Raw genomic sequence first — 17,714 nt, forward strand, 5'->3', positions numbered from 1 at the left:
AATTAACAATTCTATGCGTACAGTGTGCGTTGTGTTTTTTTTTTGTTTTTTTTAATTTCTTTATTCTTTTTCAAACTTACATCAAGTGCACAAAAAGAACAACATGAAATACTATCATATAACACTTGAACATCATACATTATATTCTTAATATGTAAATTAATTAAAAACCCTCCCCCCTCCCATCTTTCTATACAATCATTAAAATTATCATATTCCTTCAAAATTTCAAATTCGCTACATCTTATCTTCCAATCCCCCCACCCCCCTATGTATATTATCAAATAAAAATGATGCCTATTCACTACAAAAGTCAACCATCGGTCTCCATATCTTTAAAAAAAATTTTATAACTTCCTTTCTGTATTGCAATTGCTCTTTCCATCTTGTAAATATGACACAGGGAATTCCACCAAAACGTATAATTGAGATTACTATAATTTTTCCAGTTGTTAGTAATATGTTGCATAGCAACACCCGTCATTATCATCAAAAGCTTATTGTTATGTGCTGATAATTGACTTTTTTTCCTCATAGACATACCAAACAGAACAGTATCATATGATATTTCCACATGATTTTCCAATAAGCAATTTATTTGAGACCAATTGAATTTCAAAAATTCCTAATGCAGGGGCAATAAAAAATTAGATGATCTAATGTCCCCACTTCTAGATTACAGTGCCAGCATCTATTAGATTTAGAGCTATCCAATTTTTGTAAACGAACTGGGATCCAAAAAGCTCTATGTAATAAAAAGAACCAAGTTTGTCTCGTGTTTTTTTTTAATTTTATTTTTGGTAGATCATTTTGACTTGGTCATTTTAAAAGTAGCTCGCGAGTCAAAACAGTGTGGGCACCCCTGTTCTAGACATATATCTATGCTGAAGTTGGAGGTGATTGAGGAGTCAAGTAGTGAGTAAGTCAGTCCTATTGTTTTGGCACCAGTTTTGTGTAAACCAGTGTTTTTCACCCACTGGTCCGTGAACCAGTGGCGATCCACAGAAATTTTCTGCTGATCCACAGGGCCGGCACATGCATCGGGCCTGAAATAGTGTTCTTCAACCGCCGGTCCAGTGTGATCAATGTGGCCTTATCTTTGGGTCGGCTCCCTCTTCCTCACTGCCGCATTGCACAAAGCCATGGGCAGCGGCTATTACGCCTGAACCGGAAGCCTTCTCTCTGACATTGCAATGTTAGAGGGAAGGCTTCCATACGAGTTGCAGTACGTGCGAGGAGCCGCTGCCCATGGCTTTGTGCACTGCATCAGTGAGGAAGAAGGAGCCGGCTCGAAGATAACACTGGGGGTGGCATAAAACGGCCAGGCGGGAGCAGGCCACAAGGTAAGGCACAGCATGGAGGGAGGGAGACAACAAATGTAGGGTGAATGATTTATTTTTTAATTTAGTGATTGAATTCTGTCAATTTGGAGAATTTACATCTGCTGTCTATATTTTGCACTGTTCAGGAAGAAATGCATTTTGTTTCTTTTCTCTGGGGTTGTACTGCATGCAGAGTTTTGCATCTTAGGGTTTTGTTTGTATATATTAGTACTTTTAGTTTTTGGTCCCGTATTTGCAAAGAGGTTATCTATTTTCTGGAAGGAATGAATGTTTAGAAGCATGCAGTGTGCTTTGTGTAGTTTCCGATCAAACAATTTTTTTATTGATGCAAAAAACAAATACAATCACCAATGGCAAATTTAGGAATATAACGTGTAGTTTAATTTTGTGGTTAACCATTATGTGTTGATAAGATTATATTGTGTGTGTGTATATGAAAAATGAATGGAAAAAATTGTGTTATAATTAGTGCTATATATGGGGCGGAGTCTGGGGTGGAGATTGGGCAGAGATGGGTGAGGGTCTGGCCCTCGACTTGGCCTAGTGTTCTTCAACCGCCGGTCCGCAGACTAGTGCCGGTCTACAAAATAATTATTTTATTTCCTCCGGTCCATAGGTGCAAAACGGTTGAAGAACACTGGTGTAAACTTTAGGAGGAGTCAATAATATCTCACAATTCAATGCCTATCTCATGCCCCAAGTGAATGATTTAATTGAACAATTAGGAGGGGCCCAGTTTTTGTCTGTCTTGGATCTAATGAAGGGTCACTGGCAGATACCTCTGGAAGAGAAATCCAAAGAAAAAAAATGCTTTCATCAGTCTCTAAGGGTTGTATCACTTTAAGGTACTCTTATTCGGGTTACATGAAGCTCCAGCCACATTTCAATGGATAATGAATCAAGTTCTCCAGCCCATTATGAACATGCCTGCACTTATTTAGACAATATAGTCATATTCTCAAAAACATGGGAACAACATTTACATCATCTCACAGTAGTATGCAAATCTTTTAGGGAAACTAGACTTCCCGCTATCTCAAACTGAATATGGCTAAAACTGAACTCCTTATCTTTCCAACTAAACTCACCCCCAGCCCCCGACCCCCGTCACCGTTCTCTATTTCTGTGGATAACACTATCCTCCTCCCTGTCATATCAGCTCACAATCTTGGGGTGATCTTTGACTCATCTCTCTCCTTCTCTGCTCAGATCCAAACCGCCAAACCACCAAATTCTGTCGCTTCCTCCTCTATAATATTACCAAAATCTGTCCTTTTCTCCCTGAACACACTACCAAAACCCTTATCCACACTAGAGAGTTGCGCGGGGACAGAAATCCCACCCGTCCCACCCGTCCCTGCCAAAGTCCCACCCGTCCCCGTGAGGAATCCCTCCGTCCCCACGAGGAATCCCCTATGTCCCTGCGAGGAATCCCCTATGTCCCTGCCCGTCCCTATAAACTACAGAAATAGTTATTTCATTTAATTATGCTACTGAATTAAAGGCTCTGTTAGAAACCTATTTAAAAATAAGCAAAAAGATTTTATTAATTTGGAAATATTAATTGGGAAGAATACATACTTTGTAAACGGGTTTCTACCAGAGCCTCTAATGTTTATAAATTTTTATCAACACAACTAATATACTACTTTATCCTGAAGCAAAAAAAAAAAGAATTTTTTTCCTACCTTTGTTGCCTGGTTTCTGCTTTCCTCATGTTCTCATTCAATTCCTTCCATCCACTGTCTTTCTTCTCTCTGCGTCTTCCATTTGCTCTGTTACTGTGCCTCTCCCTTTCTCCCCCATCCCAAATTGGTCTGGCATCCATCTTCTTCCCTCTGCTCCCCCATAGTCTGGCATCTCTGTCTTCTTCCCTGCCAGCGTCTTCTCCCCACTCTCTCTTCCCCATTTCCTTTCAGCGTCCTTCTCCTCCCTCTGTCTTCCCCATGTCCTTTCAGCGTCCTTCTCACCCTCGTCTTCCCCATGTCCTTTCAGCGTCCTTCTCCCCCCATCTTCCCATGTCCCTTCAGCGTCCTTCTCTACCCCTTTGTCTTCCCCATGTGCTTTCAGCATCCTTCACCCCTTTGTCTTCCCCATGTGCTTTCAGCGGCCTTCTCCCCGCTCAGTTTTACCCATTTCCCTTAAGCGTCTTTTCTTCTCCACTCCACCTTTCTTCCCTTTCTCCCTCCCTGCCCCTTACCTTTGTGGCGCTTCCCCACCCGACCGACAACAGAACAGGCCCGGTCGGACAAACCTCCCTGCCCTGTAGCCGCGAATCTAAATTACCTTCTTACAGCAGCTGGAATATTGAAGCTGTTGTAAGAAGGTAATTTAGATTCGCGGTTACAGGGCAGGGAGGTTTGTCGGCCGGGCCTGTTGTCGGTTGGTCGGGGGAAGCACCACAAAGGTAAGGGGACCTGACCGGCTGTGCACACTCCCCCCCCTTTGGTACACCATTGCCTTCTCCCTACCTGCCCTGCCGCACACAGCCAACTGGAAGTCTTCCCGATGTCAGCGCTGACATCAGAGGAAGGGAGGGCTTTGCTTAAGCCCTCCCTCTGACATTAGCGCTGACATCTGGAAGACTTCTGTTCGGCTGTGTGCTGCGGCAGGACAGGTAAGGAGAAGGAGACTAGCCTCGCGGCTCGAGTGCCATCCAACCCCGCAGGAACCCCGCGACCCTCGGAGGCATCCCCCACGGGATCCCCGCGACCCTAGGGGGCGTCCCCACAGGATCCCCTCAACCCTAGGGGGCATCCCCACGGGATCCCCGTGACCCAAAGGGGGAACCCGCAGGATCCCCGCGGGTCCCGCGGGATTCCCGTCGTCCCCGTTCCCGTGCAGTTCTCTAATCCACACTCTCATCATCTCGCGCTTAGACTACTGCAATGTACTTCTCTCAGGCCTCCCATGCACCCATCTCTCACATCTTTAATCTGTTCAAAATTCTGCTGCATGACTCATATTCCGTGAGAACCGCTATTCTCACTTTACCCCTCTCCTCAAGTCACTTCATTGGCTCCCCATCCATTTCCGAATACGGTTTAAACTCCTCTTGCTGACTTTCAATTGCATTCACTCTGAAGCCCCCCAATTTCTCTCTTCACCTATCTCCCCCTGTGCTCCCTCCTATGATCTCCATTCATTGGGCAAGACCCTCTTAACTATACCCTTCTCCTCCACTGCCAACTCCAGACTCCTTCCCTTCTTTCTTGCAGCACCATATGCCTGGAACAGGCTGCCTGAATCAATGTCGTGCTCCATCCCTAGCAGTATTCAAATCCAAGCTAAAAGCCCACTTTTTTGAAACTGCTGTTGATTTTGCCTATGGTTTGACACCAAATGGGCATGTTGCCAGTTTATTTTCAGTGGTCCTTTTATAAGAAATTGAATAGTATTCTTATCAAATTTGTTTGGCTAGGTAGAACTGCTCGTATCGCTTTAGTATCTTTACAAAAACCAATTGCAGCGGGTGGGGTAAATTTCCAAAATTTTTATAGGTACTATCAGGTCTATATATTGTGTCAGGGTATGTATTGGATCCTTCCTAAGCTCATGGAACATCTCCCTGATTGGTTGTACTTAGAGTGGCAACTTATGACCCCATTACAGTTGTTTCATGTGTTGAGTATCAAATTACCCAAATATGTTAAAGACAATAGTATTTTATTTGACACCTGGAAAACCTTGAAATTTATTAACAACTTAACAGATATTCCAGTAGAGAAATCAACTTATCAATTCTTATGGCTAAACTCCAAGATTCAAATTGCCGAGTCTGGGATTTTCTGGAAGCACTGGATGCAGGCTGGTATACGTACACTAGATGATGTTTTATCAAATGGGAAAATGCTGGATTTTTCACGACTGCAACAATCTTTTGGTATTGCAAAGCTATTCAGAAGCTATTCAGAAGCTTGCAGGTCCTGTGCTTCCAGACAGATTTCCTAGGGCATCAGGCAACTAGGTGGTATAAATTAATATCTGAATTTTTGAATAAGAAACCAAAAACTAGTCTTAGAGACATTTGGAGCATTGAGATAAAGCAGCAGATTTCTGCGTCTCAGTGGCCACGAATTTGGACTTTGAGGATGAGATATACAGCGTCAGCATCTATGAGACAAACATGTGTTTTGTTTTGTTTTTGTTACATAGAAGTTTCTGGACCCCTGTTCATTTACAGAAATTAGATAGTTCTAAATCTAATAGATGCTGGCACTGTCATCTAGACAAAGGGACACTGGATCATATGCTGTTCTATTGTCCTTTGATACTCAACTTTTGGAAGTCAATATGTGGACAGATTAATATCATACTGGAGTCATCGATTCCATTAATGTAATGTAATGTAATTTATTTCTTATATACCGCTAAACTCCGTTAGGATTCTAAGCGGTTTACAGAAAATAGACAATAGTGTGTATTAAAATTATAAGTAATATAGGTTTACAGAGAAATATACATTAAAGGATACAATAAAAATAAGATAAATAAATAAAGAATAGGTACTTAGAAATTCCCTTACTGTCCCGAAGGCTCACAATCTAACTGAAGTACCTGGAAAAATAACAATTAGTTGAGTAATAAAAGTAAGAAATAGAAATAGAAGAAAAAATAAGAAAATAAACATTCTAACAAGATTACATTGATCTAAGGACTTTGAAAGGTAGAAAAGAAGAGAGATAGGAATAGCTGCAGAAAGGAGGAACCGTTGAGCAATAGAATTTTGGAGAAATTTAAATGTTAAAAATAAAACAAAACAAGGGGCAAATCAATGAATGAAATTAACAATAAAACATAAACTGGAAAAAAAAAGTGAAAATAAAAATCAGAACAGTTGGATTAAAGTCCAGATTGAGATGACTTCACTGCTAGGCTGCCAAATTTCACCAGGTATCACCCGATCCTTGCCAACACACCGGAAGCCCCAGGTCCAGTGTCTCTGCTTTTCAAACTCGACCGAGATGTTCACATCCTCCTCCTGCATGCCAAACCTGATGAACTTGTCTCTTTTTGGACAGGTATTGTGCCATTTTGATCGTGCGCGGCTCCTCGGCGACCGTGCCATCCGGGCTAACCATGGCCTCCCCTTCGCGGTGGCGGCGGTGGTTGTGGGGGACGCTCCTCTCCATGGCCGAAGCCAGCGGTTGCAGTGCCTTCGCCAGGTTAATGCTGCTCAGCAGGGTCTGCTGGAGTCTGGGCCAGGCGCCGCCAGCGGCGGGGCGAGTGTCGGCTCAGCAGCTGGCTTCTCCCCGGTGACGGGGGTGATGGTGATGATGGGGTTGAGGAGCTGGGTGTGTGTCTGCGCCGGGGACTTCTCCTAGCCCATATCCCTCATTGTGTCCAGTTTTGCTGATGTGTTTGTTTGCACCATCAGGTTATTGAGTTTTTCAGGTCTGAAACACAAATCAATGACAGGCTGGTGGCATCTTATGAGCTTTCAAGGATAAGACTCTTCTTCCTCAGATGCATGAAGTGCAGTTTAGGAGGAAGTAAATATTAGGGTTCCCAGACATCCGGATTTCCTCCTTTTCAAGCACATGAGTGTGATGTCATTGTGTTGAGTCCGTGCATGCGCAGATGTTGTCTGGTAGTCATATGTGGGATGATATTGCATCTTAAACCCTCATTGGATAGATATAAATGTTGGCTTTTCCTTATTATGACCGGGATAGCCATGCAAATGATTACCTGTAATTGGAAAAATTGGGATCGCCTTAGTTTTACTTTTTGGTGGGCAAATTTATGCTTAAGTTATAAGTATGAGAAGATGAATGCGGATATGCTGGGGCATTCTAAGATATTCAAGTTAGTTTGGGGCCCATTGACATCTTTTGTGGATTCGTTATAGTTGTCTTTTATCATTATTTCTGTTGGTATAATACACACACATCCGGGGGGAGGGTGGTATATCTTTTGTGTGATTTTATTCCCTGATGAAAATGTGGTTGGGTGAGGGGTTTTTATTGTTGTATTGATACTGATTGATTATAAATGCATATATGATTATTATTATTTGTATGTATATTGTATTGCATTTTATGGCAACTTTGAAAACTTAATAAAGATTTAAAAAAAACAACCAAAAACCTGCTTTCAGCTGTTAACTCCCATTCACCGCTGTCAGATACCTATACCCATTGTATCATTTCTTCTACCATAATCTCCCCAACCCTGAAATGTCCTGTCTAAATTAGACTGTAAGCTCTTCTGAGCAGGGATTGTCTATTGTATGTTAAAATGTACAGCGCTGTGTACGCCTTTCAGTGCTATAGAAATAATAAATAGTAGTAGTAGTACAGATAACCCTATGAAATGTGCCTTGGGGGTGGGAAGTAGTACAATATTTGGCTACTGTGTAGGTGATGGATGTGTAAGATCAGAGTCCTCCAAGGTAGAGGCCATGCAGAAGGTGCTACCCCCTAAAACCAAGAAACAGTTACATCATTTCCTGGCCATGATTGGGTATTATAGGAAATTTATTCCAAAGTTTGTGGAAGTAGCCACTAGTCACACTGACCTACTAATTAAAATGGGATAGGATGACCGATCTTGCATTCATGAAGCTTAAGGAGGTCATTTGTCATTAGCAAGTATTGAAAAATGTTGATTTCAACCAGGAAATCATTCTTCAGATAGATGCCTCAGGAGTAAGATTGGGGGCAGTCCTGAGCCAAGGAGTTAGGGAGGAAGAACAAACCCTTATGTAGCTCAGCTGCAAATTGTCTGAGATGGAACAATGTTACTCGGCCACAGAAAAGGAATGCTTGGCAGTAAAGTGGGCCATAGAAGGTTTACAATATTACCTGTTGGGCAGACAATTCACTTTAGTGATAGACCATGCATTCCTGAAGGGGTTGGAGCAAATGAAAAACAGTAACCATAGGCTGATGAAGTGGTATCTTGCCCTCCAGGCCTACTGCTTCAAGTTCCTGCATAGGTCCAGTACAGCACACATAAATGCTGATTTCTTGTCCAGAGAGGGGAGTGGTATTGAGCAAGAGGAACCCAGGGTCCCTAAACTACAGGAGGAGGTATGTGATGGGGTGTATTTTCCATCATGGGGGTGGGAGGTTCCCCAGGAAAGATTCATACAAGAAAATGACCTGGGTTTGAGGATAACTTTATTGAACTCCTGCTTGGACTTGGAGGGAATAGCGGGGATCCCTGTGCTTGGGAGTTACTAGTCAATATGGAAGACTAGGTGGGTGGTGGCAGGGATAGACTACCCAATATATCCCCTACAGTTTGAATTTCCTGAGAGTTGATGTTAAGGTTAGTCTTGGAGTAGTTTTGGGCCTATAGTCTATAGGAAAGTTAAGTTAAGCTTGGGCTTTGCTACATAGCTGTTCAGACCAAGCTTGAACTGTATTTTTTAAAGAGAACTAAGCTGTTAGAATTATTGATCCAAACTGGTATACTGAAAAAAAAAAAAAAAAAACCATTGTAACATGGAACTAGATTGTTTATTTTAGATGAGCTTATAGGACAGAAGAACCGTGGAGGAAAGTCATTTAGATCATGATGATCTGAGACAATCCTGCACACCCATAAAGGTGGTCAGAGGGCAGAGAATGGGTTATGCATGCTTAAGCTGACCTGGCCTATGCATCAAAGGACCAGTTCCCATGACTTAATTCTCATCAAGCTAGACCAATCATGAACTGCCAAGCTCCATTACTTCTATGTTAGCCTGTCAACAGCCAATGACAGGTTTATTATTAATGGCTATGGAAACAAATCCTATATAACAATGGATTTCCTGGACATTGAGGAGAGGAGAGGAGAGAAGAGGAGAAGACGAAGGAGATAGAGAATGAGACTGTTAGAGAGAATTGGTGGCTTCCAGCTCTGCAGAGGGACTGGAAAGATGTGCCACGGAGGAGAATGCCTTGCTGGGAAGTGGGGAGGGGGGAGGGGGTGGGACAACAACAATAACAATCTCTTCCTGGGCAGAGGTGAGAAATCCTGCTACTGTGAAATTTTGTTTTAAATCAGACTCTTTTTAGAGCAGTACCAGGTGGAAAGCAACTAGCAAAGTTCAAGTTCATACACTAAACAAGTGGTAGGCTACAGTAAATATGTAGTACTGACTGTGTGGAAACATTAAACATACCATCTTTAATCTGACCTTAATTAAGATTGTTGATCTGTGTTACTATTGATTTGAGCTAAATAAAGCCAATTTTAAATCCCAAGTTCCTCTCGTTGAGTGCTTAATACATGGGCTTACTGAACTAATTTGCATTTTAACTTGCATGTGACTGAAAATTGGTAAAGAAGAAGGCCGTTCAGAAGTGGAGAAAGGACTCCTAGAAGCTCCAATTTAAGCCCTAAGGGGGAAAAAGATTCCCCTTCCTCAGCTTTTGAAAGTCTGGGGATGGTTTTGTTATAACTGTATAGGGGGACAGATTATATGACTCCTGGGAGAAGAAGCCCTATGGAAGAGAAGACTAGTCTCTGAGCTCTTAGAGACAAGGTCACCTATAGGTAATCCTTAGTGAGAGAAATGCTAGCTTTGGCTTAAACCCTGGTAATCCTGCTAGTGACTGGAGTGACCTGAAGGGTGACCATCAACATTTTGTGGTAGTGGTGGGATCAGAGAAACCATCTGAGACTACAACAGATTGTATCCCTGTGGGGACTCAGACAAAAGGTACGTCAGGGAAAACAGCTGTTGAAAGGGAGGGAGGTTGCCTATTGTTGGTGATCCACCAATGGGTGGTATTTTTACTTCCCTGACAGGGGGATGGCCTCAAGCTGCCTGACCCCAAATAGGCTGACTAGGGACCAGAGAAGCACCCACTGACAGTATACTACCCACCAAAACATTCACATGCTTTGTGCAGGGCTCTTTAAAAAAATTATCTGGATTGCACATAAAAACATAAGAATAGCCTTACTGGGTCAGACCAATGGTCCATCAAGCCCAGTAGCCTGTTCCCACGATGGCGGTCACATAATTTTGGACTTGATAGTAAGCAAATTTATCAGCAGTAAATCCTCTAAAGATAAGATTCCCTGTATCAGATATCAGTTGATAAATATACATTAGAGCAGTGTCTCTAGAACTTTCTTGAGCCGGAGCACACTAAAAGAAGTGGCAATGGCTTGAGGCACCCAGAAGTGCACGGACGTCGCCGTGATGACATCACGCGCATGCGTGACATCATCACATTGACATCCACGCATGCACAGAGGCCTTCCAGACAGACCCTGAAATGCCAGTAGGGCATGCCAGCAGGGAAGTCTAACAAACATCAACCGAGTACCCCCAACCACAGACCTCCCAGGCTCCACCTTAGACCCACCCAAGCTCTTCCCCAGATTCCTCCCCCTTTACTAATTGTAATATAATTTTTTCCATTCATTTTTCATATACTCACAATTTACACAGCAGATATAAATACATTTTCCCTACCTTTGTTGTCTGGTGACTTTATTTTTCTGTGATTTTAACTGTGTTTCCAGGGCCTTCTTATGCATTGACTGTTTTTCTCTTTGTCTTCACTTTCTGCCTTGCATCCATCTTTGGCATTAAGTTAACTTTCAATTTTTCAATTTGTCTGCTTTCTTCCCAAAATCTACTTTTCCATGTCCTACCTTCCCTTCCTATCTCTCTCTCCTTCCCTCCCTATTTCCATGGTCTGACATCTCCCTCCTTCCCCCTTCCCTCAGTGGTCCGACATCTCTCGCCTTCCTTTCCCCCTTCCCATAATCTGGCATCTCTCTCCTCTCCTTCCCATAATCTGGCATCTCTCTCTACTACTACTAATATTATTATTTCTATAGTACTACCAGACTCCACTCCTTCCCTTCCATTCCCTGGTCTGAGATCTCTCCCTTCCTTTAGTCATCTTTCCTCCTCCCCCCCCCCCCCCCCACCAGTGTAACATTTATCTTTCCCTTCCTCCTTTCTGGCCCCCCTCCCAGTCCAACATTTCTCCCTCCTTTCCACCAGTCTAACATTTTTTTCTCTCTTCCTCTGTATTCTTCTCCTCTGGTCCTTCTTCCTTCCCCTAACAAATATATATCTCTCTCCCTCCATGAGTCCAACTTTTCACTCTCTGCCCTCTCCCCCTTCCCCCCAAGTGTGACATTTCTCCTTCCCTCCTTTTTGTCCTTTCTATCCATCTCACCCTCTCTATGAGTCCAACCCTTTCTGCCTCCTCCACACTTTCTCTCTCTCTCTCCTTGCTTCTTTCCTCGAGTGACATCTTTCCTTTCCACTCCCCAACCCATGTTCTCTCCCCATGCACCATTTCTCCCTTTCCTCCACCTCATATCCGTTTCTCCCTCTCTCATCACTCTCACTCTTCCTGTAACAATTTTCCTTCCTTCCCTCCCCCCAACCCCACTCACAGCTAATATGCTCTCTCTCCATCCACCATCTCACCCTTCCCTCCAGTGTGTATCATCTTTCCTTTCCCTCCCCTTCTGCTAGGTCCAGCAACACCTCTTCTCCCTTCCCTTTCCCTGCCCCATCTCCAGCAGCACATCTTCCTCTCCCCATGTCCAGCAGTACCCATTCTCCCTTCATCCTTCCCCTTCCCCCTGCCATCAGTATCCCTTCTCCCTTCCCTTTCCCTCCTCCCCTGCTAAGCAGTACTTCTCCAGTCTAGTGGCAGCTTAGTGTGCTTTTAACTTGGCCACAGAGCTGCCACAAGGATTAATTTAGACGCGGTTTTCATCAACAGCCTTGGGGCCTTTGCTAGGCCAGCCCATTACAATGGTGTGACTTCCTCTTTCAAAAGATTATAAGCATGCATGATTATAAGGCATGCATTATTATAAGCATGAAGATTAGGCAAGCTAAAACCTACCTTGGACCAAGTCCCATAAAGCTTAAAAAATATATAATTTGCCCTTTTTTCCTCCCCATATGAATATAGTAAGATGTTGCTGTAAGTGGAAAATGTCTTTCTTTAGTAACTAAAGAGGAAAAACCTGTAAAACATAAAGCCATTTAGGAAATAATGTCATTTTATAGAGATTTATCTGCCTAGTCCATGAGAAAGGAAGGGTTTTCCAAGCTTCCAATTTCCATTGAGTGAACTACATTCTAGATGGGCTCCAGTATAAAATAGAAAAGACAATTAATACAAATTAACAAAACAAATACATTTATTATTGTATGTTTTACTTATCTTGGTGCTAAACTAATTTTGAAAGCTAAAAGGTATTTCTGAAACAAAGTAACAATGTAGAGATGTGTTATTTCTTTTCTAGATTATGGAATTGGATGCATCTGGTAAAGGTATTAGTGTACAGTCTTTTCCATATTTGTGGATTGCTAAAGCTGAAGTTTTGATTCAGCTTGGTTTCTATCAGCCAGCCAGACAACTACTTGCAGAAGCACACAAAACATGTCAGGTAAATTTCCAATTAATTCTAAATTATCATAAGGAAATGTGAAGAAGTATAACTCATATCATATTAGCTTAAAAAAATGATAATCTGTCTTCAATAAACAGAAAATATAAGCTTTTCTGTGTTGCCATGTGAGTTATGGAGATAATACTATAAATTGGCAGTTAGTCATATGACCACTTATGCATATCAGAGGTGCCAATAATTAGTTATGATTATTTTTTATTTGATAAACTGCCTTTCCTCCACAGATATCAAAGCAGTTTACAATGCATTGAATAGTAATCAGGTACTCTAAGCATTTTCCTTATCTGTCCCAGCAAGCTCACAATCTAACTATGGTTTTCTTTACTCAACTTGTAATTAAACTCTGGAATTCATTGTCAGAGAATGTGGTGAAAGCAGTTAGCTTTGCAGGCTTTAAAAAAGTTTTGGATAATTTCCTAAAACAAAAGATCATAAGGCATTATTAAGATGGACTTGGGGAAATCCACTTCTTATTCCTAGAATGAGCAGCATAAAATCTGTTTTACTTCTCGGGATCTTGCCAGGTGACTTGGGCCACTGTTGGAAACAGGATATTGAGCTTGATGGACCTTTGGTCTGTCCCAGTACAACTCTTATGTTCTTAAGATGAAAACACTGAAAAATAAGTATTGGAAGGCACAAAAAAGAAGGCAAAAGTTTGACATGCTGAAGAGAAAAATGAAGACAGTTTCTCAGCTCCGCAGAAAACTAAAAACTAATGGTCCCATGAGCTAATTTCGATAACTACACATTAATGAGCATTAAGCACTGTTGTCTAAGGCAGCATCTAAGTGTTATAAGCATATAACTGCAAGGGAGGAGAGCATATGTAGGCAGAACATGGGTGGGTCAGGGGCATGTAATGTAAAGAATACATTGGTTAGGCTCCTGAAGATATATCATAGTGATAGAGGAAGGTAAAATAAAAGGGACTATGGTAGAGGTTGTAATGATTGTCCTCCCTGAACCAAGGAGGGAACCCACTGAAGTTACAAACTGTAGACCTTGCCCTTAATTAATGTGGACTGGAAAATATTAGCAAAAATAATAGCCTTGTGATTATTGTCTTTAATGAAAAAAATTATAAATATGGATCAGACAGGGTCTGTTAGTGGATGACACTCATCTAACAAGTCAATTATGCCTTCACCTTATGCAAATAGCTAAACTGTTGGATGTACTGGCCTTCTCTGTATCACTAGATGCAGAGAAGGCATTCGATAGAGTTGAATGGCTCTATATGTTTAATTTGTTGAAAAGATATGGCTTTGGGAACAGATTTAATAACATGGTGCAGTCATTGTATAGTGACCCTTGCACTAGACTGTATATAAACAATGAATTATCTGAACCATTTCATCTTCAGTGAGGAATGAGACAAGGTTGTTCACTTTCTCTGCTGTTATTCAGCCTAGTGCCAGACACTCTCCTCAAGGCTGTATGCACTTTTGCAGACATAGAGGTCCTGATTCTCTAATTGTGCATTCCAATTTTAGGAGATGGTAGGTGACTTAACATCATCTGGCAACCAATCAGGATAGAAACATAGAAACATAGAAGATGACGGCAGAAAAGGGCTATAGCCCATCTAGTCTGCCCACTCTAACAACCCCACCCCCTTGAATTTACCCCCCTAGAGATACCACATGTGTATCCCATTTCCTTTTAAAATCCGGCACGCTGCTGGCCTGAATCACCTGAAGCAGAAGTTCATTCCAACGATCGACCACTCTTTCGGTGAAGAAGAACTTCCTGGTGTCGCCATGAAATTTCCCACCCCTGATTTTCAGCGGATGTCCTCTTGTGGCCGAGGGACCTTTAAAAAAGAAGATATCATCCTCCACCTCAATACGGCCGATGATATATTTAAACGTCTCTATCATGTCTCCTCTCTCTCTACGTTCTTCGAGTGAGTATAGCTGCAATTTATTCAGCCTTTCCTCATACGGGAGGTCTTTGAGTCCCGAGACCATCCTGGTGGCCATTCTCTGAACCGACTCAACTCTCAGTACATCTTTTTGATAATGTAGCCTCCAGAATTGTACACAATATTCCAGATGAGGCCTCACCATGGATCTGTACAACGGCATAATAACTTCGGGCTTCCGGTTGATAAAGCTTCTTCGGATACAACCCATCATTTGTCTTGCCTTTGATGAAGCCTTCTCCACTTGATTGGCAGGCTTCATGTCTTCGCTAATGATCACCCCCAAATCACGTTCCGCCTTGGTCCTAGCTAAGGTTTCACCATTAAGTGTATAAGTTTTGCATGGCTTCCTGCTGCCGAGGTGCATGACCTTACATTTTCTAGCATTAAAGTTTAGCTGCCAAGTTGAGGACCAGTGTTCCAATAGAAGTAGGTCCTGTGTCATATTATCTGGTAAAGTGTTCTCACTTACAATGTTGCATAGTTTGGCGTCATCGGCAAATAATGTGATTTTACCCTGAAGCCCCTGAGTCAGATCTCCCACAAATATGCTGAAGAGGATCGGGCCCAAGACCGAGCCCTGCGACACTCCACTGGTCACCTTTGACGTTTTTGAAGGGGCACCATTCACCACCACTCTCTGAAGTCTACCGTTTAGCCAATCACTGACCCATGTAGTTAATGTCTCTCCCAGTCCCATTGATTTCATCTTGTTCAATAGTCTGCGGTGCGGGACGCTATCAAAAGCTTTACTAAAGTCCAAGTAAGCGACGTCTAGGGACTCACCCACATCCAGTTTCCTTGTTATCCAGTCAAAGAAACTAATTAGATTGGATTGGCAGGACCTGCCCTTGGTAAATCCATGTTGGCGGGGATCCCTGAGATTTTTCTCGTCCAGGATCGTATCTAATTTATGCTTAATTAGTGTTTCCATGAGTTTACTCACTATGGATGTGAGACTCACCGGTCTGTAATTCTCAGCCTCTATCCTGCAGCCCTTTTTGTGGAGTGGGATTACATTGGCTGTTTTCCAGTCCAAGGGGACTCTTCCCGCCCTCAAGGAAAGATTGAAGAGCACAGACAATGGCTCCGCCAGGACATCACACAGCTCTCTAAGCACCTTGGGGTGTAGATTGTCCGGTCCCAAGGCTTTGTTCACTTTGAGTCTTGATAGTTCGCAGTAGACGCTGCTGGGTGTAATCTCGAAATTCCAGAACGGGTCTTCTGAGCTTTGCCTTGCTTGCAATTGTGGACCGGACCCCGGCGCCTCGCAGGTAAAGACTGAGCAGAAGTATTCGTTTAGTAGTTCGGCTTTCTCGGAATCTGATTCTGCATAAGTCCCGTCTGCTTTCCTAAGGCGTGCTATCCCATTTGTGTTTCTTTTCCTATCACTGATGTACCTGAAGAAGGATTTATCCCCTTTCTTAATGTCCTTTGCTAGTTTCTCTTCTTTTCGAAGCTCGGCCTCTCTGACTGCCGTTTTGACTGCTTTGGACCTGGCCAGATAGTCTTCTTTGACTGCTCCTCTTCCTGATTGTTTGTAGGAAACAAATGCTTTTTTCTTTTTCTTAACAAGGTCCGAGATTTCTGTAGTGAACCACTAGGGTCTGTTATTCCTCCGTCGTTTGCTTACTGTTTTTATATAGTGATTTGTTGCTTCATATAGGGTAGATTTCAGGTTCGCCCACATAGCCTCTACATTATTGGTTTCGGCATGGTCTTGCAGTGCCCGACGGACGAAGTCTCCCATGCGTTTGAAGTCAGTGCCCCGAAAATTAAGGACTTTTGTTGTTGTGGTCGATCTGGTGAAACCCTTCCGAAGGTTGAACCAAACCATGTTATGGTCGCTGGAGGCCAGCGTATCACCCACTGAAACTTCCGATACGCTGTCTCCGTTGGTGAGTACCAGGTCTAGTAACGCCTGGTCCCTAGTGGGCTCCAATACCAATTGTTTGAGCCGTGCACCCTTTATGGAGGTTAACAACCTTCTGCTGCCGCTAGTTTGTGCGGTAAGTGCATTCCAATCTGCATCGGGCATATTAAAGTCCCCTACCAGTACTGTGTCCCCACGCAAGGTGATGTTTTCAATGTCTTCGATTAATTCCATATCCTTGTCTACCTGTTGTCTTGGAGGTCTGTAAATCACACCAAGATACAGGCATTTTTCGTTTCCTCTAGCCAGGTTCACCCAGAGGGATTCCCCGGTATACTTGACATCTGTGATTATGGTAGTTTTGATGTCTTCTCTAGTGTATAGAGCTACCCCTCCTCCTAACTTGCCCTCCCTGTCTCGACGGAGTAAGTTGTAACCCGGTATAACCATATCCCACCCGTGTGAGTCCGTGAACCAAGTTTCGGATATCGCCACTATGTCTAGGTCGGCGTTTATTATTTCTATCTCTAAATCTAGAATTTTATTGCCCAAACTGTGTGCATTGACATACATAGCTCTCCATACCTTATGTTTGCTAAGTCCCTGTACAGAGTTTCCCGCCTGAGTTAGTATGACCCTTGATGTATTGTTTACAGTGTGTGCACTTACCTCAGACTCAGAGTGGCGACTCACCTCCTCAGGATAGTTACTTATTGCTCCAGAATATGAATGGGTACCCTCCCCCAACTTACCTAGTTTAAAGCCCTTCGAAGTAGGCAGGCTAGTCGACGCCCGAAGACGTTCTTACCTCTTCTGGTCAGGTGGAGTCCGTCTGGTCCCTGAAGTCCCTGCAGTGTCTCTCCATGGTCCAGAAATCCAAAGTTCATCTCCCTGCACCATCCATGTAGCCACTCGTTAGTCCTCTGGATACGCTCCTCCCGGGCTCTACCCTTGCCTCTCACCGGGAGGATTGATGAGAAGACCACCTGCACTCCCAACTGCCTCAGCTTCTCACCCAGGGCTCCAAAGTCTATGGGTATGGTCTCCGGAGTGTTCCTGGCAGTGTCATTCGTCCCAACATGGATGAGAAGCATGGGGAAGTGGTCCTGTGGTTTGAGAAGTCTATCTAGACAGGTGGTGACATCTCGGCTTCTGGCCCCAGGCAGACAGCAAA

At 43.1% G+C, this 17,714-nt stretch overlaps 1 protein-coding gene across 10 annotated transcripts in view; it reads left to right on the forward strand.

The window, feature by feature from the left end:
* CFAP46 (cilia and flagella associated protein 46) overlaps positions 1–17,714 on the forward strand; it is a 473,118-nt gene that overhangs the window by 281,000 nt on the left and 174,404 nt on the right. For all 10 annotated transcript variants that reach the window (XR_004539241.1, XR_004539242.1, XR_004539243.1 and 7 more), the window contains one exon: positions 12,573–12,716. Coding sequence is in view for 7 of the 10 variants with exons in the window: in XM_033942370.1 (XP_033798261.1) it covers positions 12,573–12,716 (144 nt within the window). In the remaining 3 variants the exon portion in view is untranslated. The remainder of the gene's footprint in view (positions 1–12,572; positions 12,717–17,714) is intronic.

The sequence above is a fragment of the Geotrypetes seraphini genome, chromosome 4 (genome assembly GCF_902459505.1).
Source record: "Geotrypetes seraphini chromosome 4, aGeoSer1.1, whole genome shotgun sequence".
Taxonomy (NCBI): domain Eukaryota; kingdom Metazoa; phylum Chordata; class Amphibia; order Gymnophiona; family Dermophiidae; genus Geotrypetes; species Geotrypetes seraphini.